Genomic DNA, 15,000 nt, shown 5'->3' on the forward strand with positions numbered 1-15,000 from the left:
CACCACCACCACCACCACCACCACCACAACCACCACCACCACAACCACCACCAAAGTGGTTATCACGTACACAATCAGGTTCCTTGTTTAAGCACGAAGGCCCATGCCCGTCATGACCTTGTAGTGTTCTGTAGCCAACACATGTAGTCACCCCTTTAAGTCTCGTGACCGCCAAGCACAGGGCAAAACTATGGTCACCCCTTAGAACATGCGTTCGATTAATTTATATTGATATAAATAATGATATTCACTCCAGCAACTTCATCTATTTTGTAGTATTTTTTATTGTATTTACAAATGAAATAGAGTTGCTGGAGTGAATATTATTATCTATATCAATATAAATTAATTGAACGCATGTTCTAAGGGGTGACCATAGGTTTGTCCTGTGCTTGGTGGTCACGAGTCTTAAAGGGGTAACTACACGTGTTGGCTACAGAACACTACAACCTTACTTGCTCGACAGTCCGGAAGAAGTTCTTCGCAGACGGGGACGCCTCTGCGGCAGACGCAGCTGACGCAGGGATCAGCCGGAGACGACCACCGCTCTCCGTCTCCGTAGAGGCGGGATTGAGTACCAACTTCTACTTCGCAGCCTGCACAGACAAGAAAAAATAAGGACTATGTAGAATATATTGATTTAGAATTAGTGTATGTTTCAATCAAGAACTGTTAAGCATCGGCGTATCAAGGATTATAGACTTATGTTCCTATCTACTATTATACATATATGCCAGAAAAAAAAAATGCTCATTTTAATTAGTTTCAACCTGCGCATCTTGGGCAACATTCTCCTTCGGCGATATAGATTTCTTGTTCTGGACAAGGAAAATCATTGCATCTGGTGGCTTCACATGTCCAGACGCCGTCGGCCTGAAAGATGTGATTGGTCGAATAAAGACAGGAAAATATATAAGTAGACAGGCTTTCTGATATGCTCTGTACAGACTATATTGACAGATGTGCCACACCTTTTTCTCCGCCCCCCCCCCTACAAATAACTTAGTTGGTGGGAAAGAATTATGGAAAGAGCGTGATTGGTAGGCATCCGATACACCCCTTGCCACGTACCAATCATATACATCCAGTGGAAGGGAGAGAGGAGCGAGCTCATCCGGCAAGATAATCCATACAGATTCTCATATGTGATTATACTTGAGATGCAACCTTCACATAATTGAATAGGACTTACCTGGCAGGTGCAATTGAGACATGGGTCCTGCTGGGGTAGTTGGTCGCATGTAAGGGTCATCTCTGACGACGGTGGTTCTTCTGAAGTGGTTGGGTGTCGAGTTGGCTGAAGCCTCTCCAGCATTTCTGAAGTCTCTGTCGACTGTGCTGGTGTTGATAGTTCAAGTATCTCGGTCGTCTTTGTTTGCACTGGCTCCGTCACAAGGGATGAGAGTGTTGGTTTTGACGTTGTTGGAAGCTGGGAAGTTTGTGGTGGTTCTGATGGTGTTGGTGACCATGACACTGCTGTTGAATGTGGAGACTGTGATGCCTGTAGATGCGGCGATGAGCGTGGTAGACCCGTTGGTTCTAACCGCTGTGATACTTGTGAATGTGTTGGCGGTGAATGTGATAGTTGTTGTGATTCTGATGGTGAAGGTTTTGTGCTTTGGGAGTGCAGGAGATATTTGAGTATTGGCGATGATATTAAGTTAGGAGAAACTGATAAAAGCTCACTTGAATGAGATGGTGGTGGTGTTGTTGAGAAGGACTCTGAGGAAAGCGGTTGTGGCGATGTTGACGAAATTGATACAGATGTTTGTGGTAATGTTATGGGCGTGGGAGGTTGTATAGAGGAGGATAATGAATGTAAAGTAGTATGATGGGGATGTTGGGTCTGTGGAATCGCAGACTCCCTAAGGTATGCATCAGATGCAAGAGTAATAGGTGTTGTGGCTTCTGCTGCTGTTGTCGATGGTGAATATGGTGATTGTAATGATTCCGTTACTGGAGCATCTGTGCCTTGTGACTGCAGGGGATACTGGAGTGCTGGCGATGATAGTGAGTCAGGTGAAACTGAAAGAAGTTCATCTGAGTGGGAAGGTGATTGGGTCGTTGAAAACGGCTCTGACAGTGGTTGTGACGATAGTGACGAAAATGGTGTATGTGTTTGTGATGACGTGGGGGTGGGGGATTGTAGAAAGGATGATGATGAATACGAAGAAATGTGTTGGGAATAACTGTTTTGTGAAGGAATCACAGACTCCCTATAGGATGCATCAGGTACAGTAGTAATGGGTGTTGTTGCTTGAGCTACATTTGTCATTATGTCTGTAGTAGTTGTGGGATGAATATAATGGTTAGATGCTGCTTCTCTATTCTCTGTAGAATTTAGAGTTGCAGGTGTGGTTGTAATGGATATAAAAGTTGCTGCATCGTCTCTGAATTCAGTTTCGGCTACAGCCTCAGATTTTGATTTAATTTCTTTTGCAAATGCGGCCATTCCTTTGGTTGCAGATGTAGTCCTCGCCGTAGTCTCTGCTTCAGGCACGGGGTTTGTGAAATCCGCGACGGTAGGAGTTGGTGTGAAGAAATGGGTTCTTGTCTCAGATGGTGCCGAAGGAAGGCGGACAAGGTTAGATGACGTCATGTCGTTGGCAAGAGACTCCATTGCCTTTCCTCCCGCCGCTACTTCGGCTGGCCGCTGGGATGTCTCTCCTTCAAGGACCATGGAGAACGGCTCTTTCCTTTCCTTAGATTCCTTTCCCGATATAGTGTGATCCGTTTCTTCCGTCAATTCCACCTTCATTTTATTTCTATACGATTTCTCTGCCTCTTGTTCCTTTGTTTTTTCCTTAAGCACCGGTTGCTTCCCTTCTTTTTTTATTTCACTCGCTATTCTCGACATTTCTTTCTCTACCTTGTCTTCATCTTTGTCGTCTATAATTCCATGCGTTCTCTTCAACGAGGAAGTGTCGTCGATATTTTCCGAACTCATTGGCGTCGGTGCCACAACGGTTGCAATAGGGTAACGACTGAAATAACCGTAGCTGGTTGATGAAGGTGACGATCTAACTGACTGCGGCGATGTTGACTTGTTAGTCAGAATTTCCGGTAAACTGTGAACCTGACTGAAGATCGAAGACGACGTTGAGAATTGATCGTGAATGGCAGGAGGCGTTCGTGGTAGTTCTGCCTCCTCCTCCACCTCAGAGGTAGAATGTGGAGTTATAGATGACGGTCGAGGTGCATATGCTTGAGAAGCGTTTTCCTTGACCACATATTGTTCAGGAGCGGCCACCAGGTTGACTAAGGAATGTGTGAGGACTGGTGATGATTCTGGCGGTTGCTGTGATGGTGTGGCGTCTGGAACACGTGATGTCCCCTTTTGATAAGTCAGAGATGCTCGAGACTGACTAAACCAAGGCGACGCCACCTCAGCATCATCGCTCTTTTTCTTTTGTAGGGCAGGAATTGGGTAAGTGTGTTTATCGTGACCTAGGGTGTCAATGGAGCCTGGTATTTCATTTTCTATGCCTGGACTCAAAGCCTCAGAAACATGGTCACCACTTGTTTGTGTGTCAGTTCCGGGGCTGAATCTTTGTCGACCATCAGCTTCAAGAATGAGACCTTCCAATACATTTATGAGATCTTTATTAGTTGCTTCCTTCTCAATATCATTCTTTGTAGTATTCCTTCCGGTATGGTCAGCATTCTTGTTACTATCATCCTCATCATCATTGTCGTCACCATAGTCATTTCCTTCCTTAGATACGGTTTTGTTTGTTTTGTTTTTGTCACAGCCAGGTTTGAAAATAACGGGCTTGAAGTTTTTCACAATAAGGGGAACCTCTTGTAGGAAGGAAGTATCCGGACTTACGTCCTCCTCGTTCTCATCTTCTGACGTAGTTTTACCGGGGACTTTAGAAACACGCAATTTGACTTTGAATTTAAGTTTAGATTTACCAGGCACTTTGCCAGGAACATTAATGTCAACGTCTTTGTCAACCATTTCCTGACTGCTGATGTCGGTGTCTTTATTCTTGACTCTGTCTGTAGTGTCACTCTCAGGCAACTGTCCTTTGATTAATTTGAATTTATCGCCATCGAATATGTAGAAGACCTGGTTTGAGTCTTCTAGCGCTGAAAGGAGGGCCTGCTCATCTTCATTCTTCGCCTCTTTCTTCCCCTCCTCATCCCTCTTATTATCCAGTGTGCCATACCCTCGGGATTCTTCAAACTCGTCTTTACCTCCCAAGTCTTCCTGATTGTCCTCTGAATCTATAAGCGTTCCTACAGTACTTGCAACAACCACTTTGTCAAGTTCATTTTGATTCCCTGCTTCGACGGGTACTCTATGTTCCCCCATGTTTTTCGGACTTTGTGATACGTAGATATGTTCACTCCCTAATCTTTCCTTCTCAAAGTCTCTCCTTTCTGTCTCTGTCCTCCCAGTACCTTTTATTTCATCTTTACCAAAGATATGATGGGGAATATTGTCCTTATTGTCTTCATTCATCTCGTAACCTGCATCCTTTCCTTTCTCCAGGTTCCTGAGAGGTTTTGTAGAGCATACAGGACAACATTTTCCTGCCGAAGGAGGGCTGAGCACCTGGTCACTGCTGCAAATGTTCGTGGGACACGGCAACTGTGAACAGGTCACCTCTTCGTCAGGCTGTGAGGGCGGGAGAACGTAGTGGTCAAAAATGATCAGAATTGCTGTAGAAACAGGGGGAATGTGCAATTATTCTAAATACTTTACTAACGATCATTACTATTGTAGTACTACTCCACACAAACACATTTATAAACAAATGATAATCTATTTCATCAAGTTGAACTCTGTTTATCATTTAACTATACCTATGCGTTTATTTATGTATTTTATTTGTTACTACTATTATTATAGTTTTTATTTATTCATTTATTACTATTATGATTTTTTTCGCATCCGACCTAGATATGGACCAAAAAGTCTCTTGTCGGCATGCTCCACCTTTGTAATCCTTTGTAATCCTTTGCACTCACTTGCCCACCCATTTATTTAATTACACTCACTCGTTCACTTGCCCCATGTCCTCTTCCTCAACCCCATCCTCACCTGGCAGTGGCACAGACTACAGGGCTCCTCTGGATGTATGAACTTGTACCCAACGGGGAGTAGATGGCCCTGGAAAACACAACCTGGACACGATGGGCAGCAGGAACCTCTTGGCTGAACTGGATGTAGGCACGACACAGGGGGGCACGATCTAGGTCCACAGGTTACGCTCCCTAACTAGGGAGAGGGAGAAGAAAGGAGGAGAAGGTTATCTAGTGTTATACTCGTCAATTAAAGGTCAACTGAGGAGGTTTTCAAAGAGGTGGTGAATATTTGCTAGATGTATGACTTAGTCACTTTTTGATGAAAGAAAATGCAAAAATAAATCCTAATTATTATGCAATGTGATAAGAAGGCCTATCAAAATATCGGTAGCAGACGAACTTTTCCTTCGCCAATCTTCGGCTGTTCTCGTAACGCTCCATCGGATGTGATGTCAATTTCGCTGTTTACATTCTGATGCATGCCATATGCGTGCACTATGAAATGTCATGCTGCACTGTCAACTTGATCAATGATCTGTCATATTTCGTGTGTTAGCAAGGTTTGATAAAGTATTTAGTTCGAAAATGGTTTATTGTGTCGCCGCAAATTGCAACAGTGATTCGACGAAACTTTCTGCTGAGGATGGACTTCATTTTCATTATTTTCCGAAAGATCCTGTTCGCAAAAAGGACTGGATCATTCGGTGCAGACGGCACGAGTCATGGAAGCCTGGATTGAAAGCTAAACTGTTCGAAACATTTTGAAAAAAAGAACAGTACACTCGGGACCCTAGCCTTGTCAACAAGCACGAAGGCCATATTGAAATATATCCAAAATGTCTACACGAGGCCGTTTACGATAGGGAATGACTGAAAGAAGGTAATAAGCCCAGTTCACAATGTCAAATATTTGATCAAATTTTCGTTCTCCTGTACAATGTAATAAAATTTAACAGTCTTTGACAGTGTGAACCTGGCGTTTCTTGTAAATTATAATACAAAGTCTATTAAAGCGTTTGACAAGGAATTGGCATGTAGAACTGGTTGACGGAGAGTAGTAGCTACTACCAACACTGCACCATGATTTTAGCTTTGCACTTGCTTCATAGATGTACATCTGCTTAGCAATCGTTGACCACACAACAGCCTGCTTATCATCTTGCTTTCAGGTTCAAAAACTCACAAAGATATTGAGCTCATGATAACGCAGAAAGCACTTCTCAGGGATATCGGTCAGCTCTCACCTTGTCAACAAACATCAGCGCTGGAATCATATCACAAGGCTGTGTGCTTTTTTGCTCCCAAGTCCCAGCACTTTTTTTCTTTTTATAAAGTAATGAAATGAAGGCAAGTACATATGTAATTTAAAATATATCTTGATGTAATTTCACTACGGTAATTCAGGAACAAAGGGGCTGAATTCACATTGAAAATGGTAAAATGCACGCATGGTGATTGAAAATGATCATTATTAATTTTCCACATTCAGACTACTACTTGCTGCCCTTCATTTTAATGAAAATTCGTGTAAAAAACAGAAAACTGGAAAAAAAAAAAATGGAGAGGCGCAATGGGCTATATCTTATCCCGAAGCTAAAGCAGATGTGTGTTGGAGTGGCGAAGGAGAAGAAGGTTGATTTAACATATGGTGAATGTATGAAGAATTATTGTGCTACATATCGCATCCAGACTGTGAAACTGCATAGGACTTCCTACTACAGCAATGTGATAAATCCTAAATTAATTACTTGCCTCCATTTTTGGCACTGTTCTGATAATATGACAAACTAAACAATAAAATGTACAAACCATAAATCTCCATTTTGTATTTACAGAATATATATACATTTTACTTGGTGAATTACTGAGGTTGCGCTCTGAATATCCATCATACAAAATTGCAAGAGATGCCAAACTTCAGTCCGCTATGAAAGTTCCTGAAACAGTCTGTTCTGAATATGAAAAACAAGAGAAGTCTGACATCATCTAGAAACAAAGGTCCAGGTTTAATCGTCCAACACAGTTAACTATTTTCATATACCAAGGACAAATAGTACTCCGAATATAATTCCAAGAATCTGAACTAAAGTCATCGCTGAAGATATTTATATCCTGTGTAATGTCCATCTGTTGCAGGCCATTTTTTTTTTCTAATTCGGTTCCTAATTCGGTCTCTGGCACAAACTGGAAGGGTCAGACGATTTTTTTTTGCCCAATCGTCGCCAACACAACTCTACTAAATTACGATAGGCAATATACCTGTACAGCCTGAAATAAATAAAAGTACCAATTTACAATGATTCATTTTGCTGTAAATTCATAAAATGCATTTGTATATAGTCTATTATATATATATATATTTATATATATATATATATATATGTATTGTTACAGGTATCCTTGTACCGCACCCACATTGGAACATGAAAGGGCATCCAAATCCGATAAATTTTCTTCACTGGATGTGAAGGCACTTTCGTAATGTGTGCTGGCCATGTTGAAGAATGTAAACAACAGCTGTTACGTCATCAGTATGCCCTAACGGTGGAAAATGTAACTACGACATTGAAAACTTCGTCTGCTATCAGGCACTTTTAAGATTATGCTATTTGGATAAAATCAAATCTATAAAATGCTAGGAACGTACATTTCAGTGTTTTAACTTCTCCTAAGTAATATTTTCATACACGAAATAACAAAAGATAAAGAAATCCAAAACCTCTCCAGTTGAACTTTAATTAATCGTTTGCTCTGAGAAGATACGGTCGTTATTTGCGATAACTTGTGGTTTTGGACCTCAAGTTTTCGTTTGACTGTAATGTTACTGGCTTTGGTGGATTAGGAATATAAGAAGGAAAATTTCAGATGAAGAAATGATGTAACTGGTGAAGGGAGAAAAGAACAGTGACAAGAAAGAAGGGTTCCCTTGGAGGTAAGAAGATTGAATGCATCAAGAAAAGAAACTAGTTTAGAAGTGTGAAATGCACTCCATACTGATAAAAAATTAAGATACGATTCTTATTCCTTTCACTGCTGTTAGCAACTTGTACATTTGTTCCTGTCTGCCGCCAGATGATTTTATTCAGCTGATAGGAGCTCCTAATTAGCGATAAGGATGGATTAGGAATTGAGGAAGATTAGGAAAATAAGGAGGAAATGAACGTGGAAAACATCAAATAGAAATAAACATTTGATAGGGAATTGATTATTCGAGATTTTTACAAAACCTATGTTGAAATATTTACACACACACACACACACACACACACACACACACACACACACACACACACACACACACACACACACACACACACACACACACACACACACACACATTTCTTTACCTGACAAATACATGAGTCGCAAGAAGAGCTGAATTTCTGGCCGTTCTCGTAGTCGTTTCCTTTGTAGGAACAGCCAGAACACGAGGGGCAGCATTGATCATCCATTTCATCATCAATAGCAGTAGAGTTGCTTTCACTTTCGATCGCTGGGGTGGTTAAGTCACTCACTTCGTTCACGTCTTCTACCTCCTGCATGTCTGTACTCGACGTAGGGATCCTGGGCACCCTCGGATGGGTGCAGAGTGGTGGGGGACACTCCAGGTCTCTACAGACGGTTTCTCCTTCCTGAAGGCACAAAAAGTGAAGTAAATGTTGGTAGATTTTTTTTCTCTTATGGTTGCTATCATGTTAGTTAGTTAGAGGGCAGGATAGATAAGATGGGGGAGAGGGAGGCAAGGGAGGATTTGGGGGTTTAGTGGAAGGAAAGAGTGAAATAGAAGGAAGTAAGAGTTATGATAGATGTGGGGCAGACCCATTTGCTCGGTTAGTTTATAGTCTTTTGGACTTTTTTTTTAGTAGTGCAATGGGCGATATAAAGTCTTTAAGAAAATTTGAATATTGATGGACGAGAAAGAACATACATGTGCCGGAATCGACTGGGACTCCGGAGATGAAATAGGTATTCAACATCATAGCGTCCGTGACGTAGACAGACTTGGGACTGAAGGTTATAGAATCACGGGGATATTTGATGCGTATTTAATGCAGATCTGATCCATCGTTCGATAATACGTTGATTTTGATGAAAAACTGTAAAAAGTACTACAATTACTATAGGCTAAAGGCTACCCAAGAAGAGGGTATCACAAAGGCTGCACTAGAATACTCTAAACCTCAAATACAAAGAGTTTTAAGACTTACATGGTTTGTTTAGGCGTGGGGTGTGTACATCTTTCTAGATCGGACCAAGACTGGCGCCTAGAGGTGACCCACAGTAACCGGTTCTTACACACCTTCTTAAGTCTAATTCTTTAAGTGAACATCGTACAAATAATGAGATGCTATCTTGCAGCACAGCTTGCAGACAACTTACAATGATAGTATTCTTAAGCAGACGAAGCTTCTGCTCGCAGCATACTTAAATTAAACATGACGAAAAACAAACTTGGAAACCTCTTCCGAGGGGAAACGAGCCTTACGACAAAAAGATATGTAAACATGGGGATACACGGACATATAAAAAAGCCCCGTTACCTCTCGTAACGGCACACTCCCTTCCTAATTTTCTAGGGGGAAAAATTACCAAAACTATTGACCTAGCAACACAAGCTCAGAAATGGGTCTTACATATTCATGGGCTTTGTTGTTTACCACAACTCTTACTTGGACCTTCCTGACTAAATCATCCTTGCCAGGGAATACTTTGTTTACAATACCCAAGGGCCACTGTCCTTGGGGACACTCTTGATTTTTTACCAACACTACATCATCCACCTTTACATTTGGAGAGGAATTGACCCACTTTCTTCTGGGTTGTAAAGAGGAAAGATACTCTTTCTTCCATCTCTTCCAGAATTCCTCAGCAAGGTGATGGACATGCTTCCATTGAGATTTGTATACTGCCTTAATATCTATCTCTTCAGGAAGAGTTACAGGAATATCAGTTTTCTGAGTGAGAAGGATGGACGGAGACAAAATGAAAGGACTACTAGGGTCCGAGGAAACAGGAACTAAAGGTCTGGAATTCACGATCTTACATACTTCTGCAAAGAAGGTTACTAACACCTCATGTGTTAATGCCTTGGGGTGATGGTTAGTCAGTATCACATTCATGATGTTGCGGACTATCCCCACCATACGCTCCCATGCTCCACCCATGTGAGAAGCATGAGGAGGGTTAAACAACCAAGTGCAACCTTGACTTGACAAGAAACTATTGACATCACCACCTTCATCGGTAATGGCAAGCAAGTTCAGTGCTTTGACAGCACCTACAAAGTTCGTGCCTCTGTCAGAACGCATCATCTTAACTGGGCCACGAATACAAATGAATCTCTTTAAGGCATTAATGAAGGAAGAAGTACTCAATTCTTCTACAGTCTCTATGTGGATAGCTCTGGAAACAAGACAGGTGAACAGAACGCCCCATCTTTTACTTTCGAGGAAGGAACTTCTAGTGCGCCGAGTTTTTATATGCCAGGGGCCAAAAAGGTCAACTCCTACATAGGAAAATGGCGGATTGGGAGTAAGTCTATCGACGGGTAAGTCTCCCATCTTCTGAACACACACCTTACCTCTTACCCTTTTACAGGTGACGCATTTGGAAATGACCTTAGAAATGGTACGTTTCCCTCCCAAAATCCAGAAACCACCTGTACGGACGGCTCCTTCTGTAATCACTCTCCCTTGGTGGTGCACTGTCTCATGGTAGTGACGGATCAACAACAAGCCTAAGTGGGATTCCTTTGGAATAATAATAGGCCTTGCAAGCATACCAAGTATATCACCGCCTTGACTCAACCTGCCTCCTACACGAAGTAGGCCCTTCTGGTCTAAATAAGGAGACAGAGATGCAATGGGACTGGAAGGAGGTAAACAAACTTCACCTTGCAATTTAGTCATGGCAGACGAGAAATAATCCTTTTGGTATGTCTGAACAATGAAATCGGCTGCATCTTCTAGTTGATCGGGTGACTTATGTTTGTTGCATATATGCCAACCTGAACAACACTTGTTACCTTGTTTGAAAGAACGGGCTATATGCTTAAGGAGAGCTACCGCTCTTACAAGTCTCCTCCAACAGGAGAAATTAGAGAACCTCTGAGCTAATGACGCAATTGCAGGCTCTACATTGCTTTTGTTTGCACTAACAAGGGGTTCAGACTCAATTGTGTAGTCTGATACCTTTACTTCTTTATCTGTCTCAGGGCTTACAAGAGGAAAACTTCCACTGGTGGATACAACATCCTCAAATAAGCTTGAGGGACCTGACAACCAATCACTCTGATTTAGGTTGGTTATTTCAAGACCACGGGTAGCCAGGTCTGCTGGATTACAATCTGTAGGTACATAATGCCATTGGTTAGGTTCGGTGGACGACCTAATGTGGTCTACTCTGTTACTCACGTAGACCTGAAATCTACGCCTTTCATTATGAATATAGCCCAAGACAATCATGCTATCAGAATAGAAATGTCTTGCGTCTAAGGGTTTGTCCAAGCAATCCGAGATGGAATTGCTGAGATTAACTGCCATCACTGCAGCACACAACTCTAACCTGGGAATAGTATGACCATGGTTGGGAGCTACTTTAGCTTGTCCCCTCACAAAACACACCTGGTAGCTTTTGGTATCACTGAAAACCTTAAGATATGATACAGCTCCTACTGCTACTCTGGAAGCATCTGAAAAGGTATGAAGCTCTATCCTGTGAGCTTGAGACAAAGAAATACTAGCAAACTGACGATTGATGCTTATATCCTTGAGGTCCCTTAAGGACGTTAGCCATCTGGACCATTTGGTATGGATCTTAGCTGGTATGGGTTCATCCCAACCACACTTTAGATTGGTTATCTCTCTTAGGAGTAGTTTTCCCACTATTATTACTGGAGCTAAGAATCCCATGGGGTCAAACAGACTATTTACAACAGACAGTATCCCTCTTTTTGTCGAAGGCTTGTCTGAATCCATGAACTTATAGACGAAAACGTCTCTTTGGATGTCCCATAAGAGGCCCAGGCTAGACTGCATAGGCATAGAGTCAGAAGTTAGGTTCAGCTCCTGAAGGTTATCAGCCAGCTCACTGGTGGCAAACTTTTCCAGCACTTCCTTACTGTTGGAAGTGATCTTGTGCAAGCGCAGGCGTCCTCCTTCTTGAAGTGCTGACTTAGAGTCTTGGATTAACTTGTAAGCAGTCTCCGCATCTGGCAGAGATGCTAACCCATCATCCACGTAGAAATTGTTCTCTATGAAATAGCGAACTTCAGGAGAGGCATCTTCTACAGACTTACGCAAGCCATAGGTGGCAATGGCGGGAGATGGCGTGTTCCCAAAAACGTGAACAGTCATTCTATACTCAATCAACCTTTCATCAGGGTCATTATTCTTGTACCAGAAGAATCTGAGATAATCTCTTTGCTCAGTCTTCACTTTGAAATTATAGAACATCTGTTCTACATCAGCTGCCACTGCTACAGCTTCCTGACGGAAACGTAGAAGAATCCCGAGAATACTGTTTGTCATATCAGGACCTGACATCAGCATATCATTTAGGGAGAACTCTCTGGATTTGGCAGAAGAGTCGAACACAACCCTGATCTTGTCAGGTTTCTTAGGGTGGTACACCCCAAACAATGGAAGATACCAGCACTTCTGATCAGACTTCAATGGTGGTGCAACCTCAGCATGCCCACGATCTAACATCTTTTGCATGAAGGCCATCATATGCTGACGTTTTTCCGGCTTTGTGCTGAGACTACGATGGAGAGACAGTGTGCGGTGCCACACAAAGTCTCTATTATTACTGGTGGCTACAACATTGGGACGGAAAGGCAGTGGCGCGACCCAATGACCACTTTGATCCTTGCGGAACTCTGAGTTCATAACATCCAAGAACTTCCTGTCTTCAATCGACAGGGCGGCCTTGTCATCATCTTTGGTTACCTTGAACAAATCATCCTTTACTTCAGAAACATGAATCTGGTTACCACATGGTGCGACTATAGAGGGACGTCTATCATGTACAAAGGATGTTTTGAAACTGCTAATGACAGGAGGCCTACAAGTGCCATGGAGACACACTTCCCCAATGATTGCCCAACCCAGACTGGTCTGTTGAGCTAGAGGGGCATTGACAGGTCCAATTCTCTGGTCAAAAATGTAATGAGCTGAAGGCACATCTCGACCAATGATGAGTAGAATCTCAGCTTCAGGAACCAGAGGTGGAATACATTCGGCCAGATCGGACAGATGGGGATAACCACGAGCTATGGCGGGGGTGGGTATCTCTTCTCTTACACTGGGAATGCTGTCGCATTCCACTAACTGAGGGATATGCACCTCTTGTGAGTTATGCCAAGACACGATGGTGTAATTTTTGGTGGTGCGCCCAGAAGCGCCCGTTACACCTGCACAGGTAGCTAGACGATATGAAACCCGTTTGCTCAGCTTGTCAAACAAATCGAAAAACTCAGACCTTGCTAAAGAGCAATTGCACTGATCGTCTAGGATGGCATAACACCACACTCCGAGCTCTGGTTTACTTTCAGGATAGACCTTTACCAAGAAGGTCTTGGCGCAGGACTTACTCATGGAGGTGGGGTTACTGCATATCAAGGTACATTTGGAATTGACCGCAGCATCCTCCCCTCCCTGAGTCTTTACTATGGGGGTAAGAACATTTGGAAGCGGCACTTGATTGACTACAGGGGAGCGAGGTGTTTTATCTTGAGCAACCTCCCTTCCATGCTGTGTAACCGCTTGAGTCGAACTCCTCTTCGACCTGGGTTCATCGTGATGTAAGGCAGTCACATGAGTATGGGCCTTACAGAGTTTGCAGAAAGTTCTCTCTTTGCAGCTGGAAGGAGGATGGTTACCTTTGCAACATCTGTTGCACACTCCTTTATCGTTTAAGAAAACCTTCCTCTCGCTCACTGACATGGTGCGAAAAGCCCTGCAGAAATCCAAATGGTGTACGTAGGCATCATGGTAGACGCAAAAATCTCCCTTTTCTGCCTTTCTTTGCTCGGTAGGACTAGCGGCGCCAACAGACCTGTCAGCGCCCATGGTCGACTTACTGCCACTGGACAACATGGTGTCAGTCTTCTTCACACGTACTTGAGGAAACTTAGAGGGAGGTGGCTTCTCTGGTTTCACAAAACCATCGGCTCCAAGGCTTTGATAAGAGAAACATGGATCATTCTCGACCCTTGCCATCTCCTTCACAAACTCAATGAAGAAGGAGAAAGGTGGGTACGGCACACCGTGAGCAGTCTTGTAGTTCATGGCTCTGCCAGTCCACGCTTTCTGTATACAGGGTGGAAGTTTTGCGACAATGGGATTGATGCCTGACGAGGCGTCATAATATGCAAACAGTGTACTGTATACAGGGTTAGCCTTCAAGGCTTCTATCTGATACAGAATGTCACACAGGTCGTATAACCTTAAGGTGTCTCTAGGTGAAATCCTAGAGAAGTTGGCGAGCTTCTTTTTAATTGAAGTCTCAATGATCGAAGGGGCAGCAAACCTGTCATCCAAGCGCTCCCAAATTCTACTGCACGCCAGGTTTGGATTCTTGGCATTTGAGTTTCTGGTTGTACGGGCCCATTCTTTAGACTCAGGACCTAGGTACTTAACTAACAGGTCTATTTCCTCCTTACATGAGGTGCCTAACTCTTGCACGACTTCCTTGAAACTCTCTTTCCAAACAGCATAGTCTTCCGCAGTATCATTAAACGTAGACAGCCTGCTAAGAAGTAAATCCTTCCGCAAGAAGAACTTGCTCAAATCGGCAGAATTGGAGGTTGTCCCCAATCTAGGAGATGCACTACGAGGAGGTTTTACTACAGGTGGTGACACATAAGAAACATGGTTAGCAACAGGTTGCTGCGCAGGTTGCAGAGACCTCACCTTTACCTTTTCGATACGAGGTTCAAAACTGAATGGAACATTGTTAGCAGGC

General features: G+C 43.0%; 1 protein-coding gene across 1 annotated transcript in view; it reads right to left on the minus strand.

The window, feature by feature from the left end:
- Window positions 1-15,000, minus strand: part of LOC143038124 (uncharacterized) — a 588,663-nt gene that overhangs the window by 28,794 nt on the left and 544,869 nt on the right. Inside the window, exons 52-56 of the mRNA XM_076207122.1 lie at window positions 8,382-8,666; window positions 5,051-5,227; window positions 1,193-4,624; window positions 771-873; window positions 456-596 (exon numbers count right to left, since the gene is read on the minus strand). Coding sequence (XP_076063237.1) covers window positions 456-596; window positions 771-873; window positions 1,193-4,624; window positions 5,051-5,227; window positions 8,382-8,666 — 4,138 coding nt within the window. The remainder of the gene's footprint in view (window positions 1-455; window positions 597-770; window positions 874-1,192; window positions 4,625-5,050; window positions 5,228-8,381; window positions 8,667-15,000) is intronic.

Source organism: Oratosquilla oratoria, chromosome 23, assembly GCF_046742065.1.
Source record: "Oratosquilla oratoria isolate Oo_2021 chromosome 23, ASM4674206v1, whole genome shotgun sequence".
NCBI lineage: Eukaryota > Metazoa > Arthropoda > Malacostraca > Stomatopoda > Squillidae > Oratosquilla > Oratosquilla oratoria.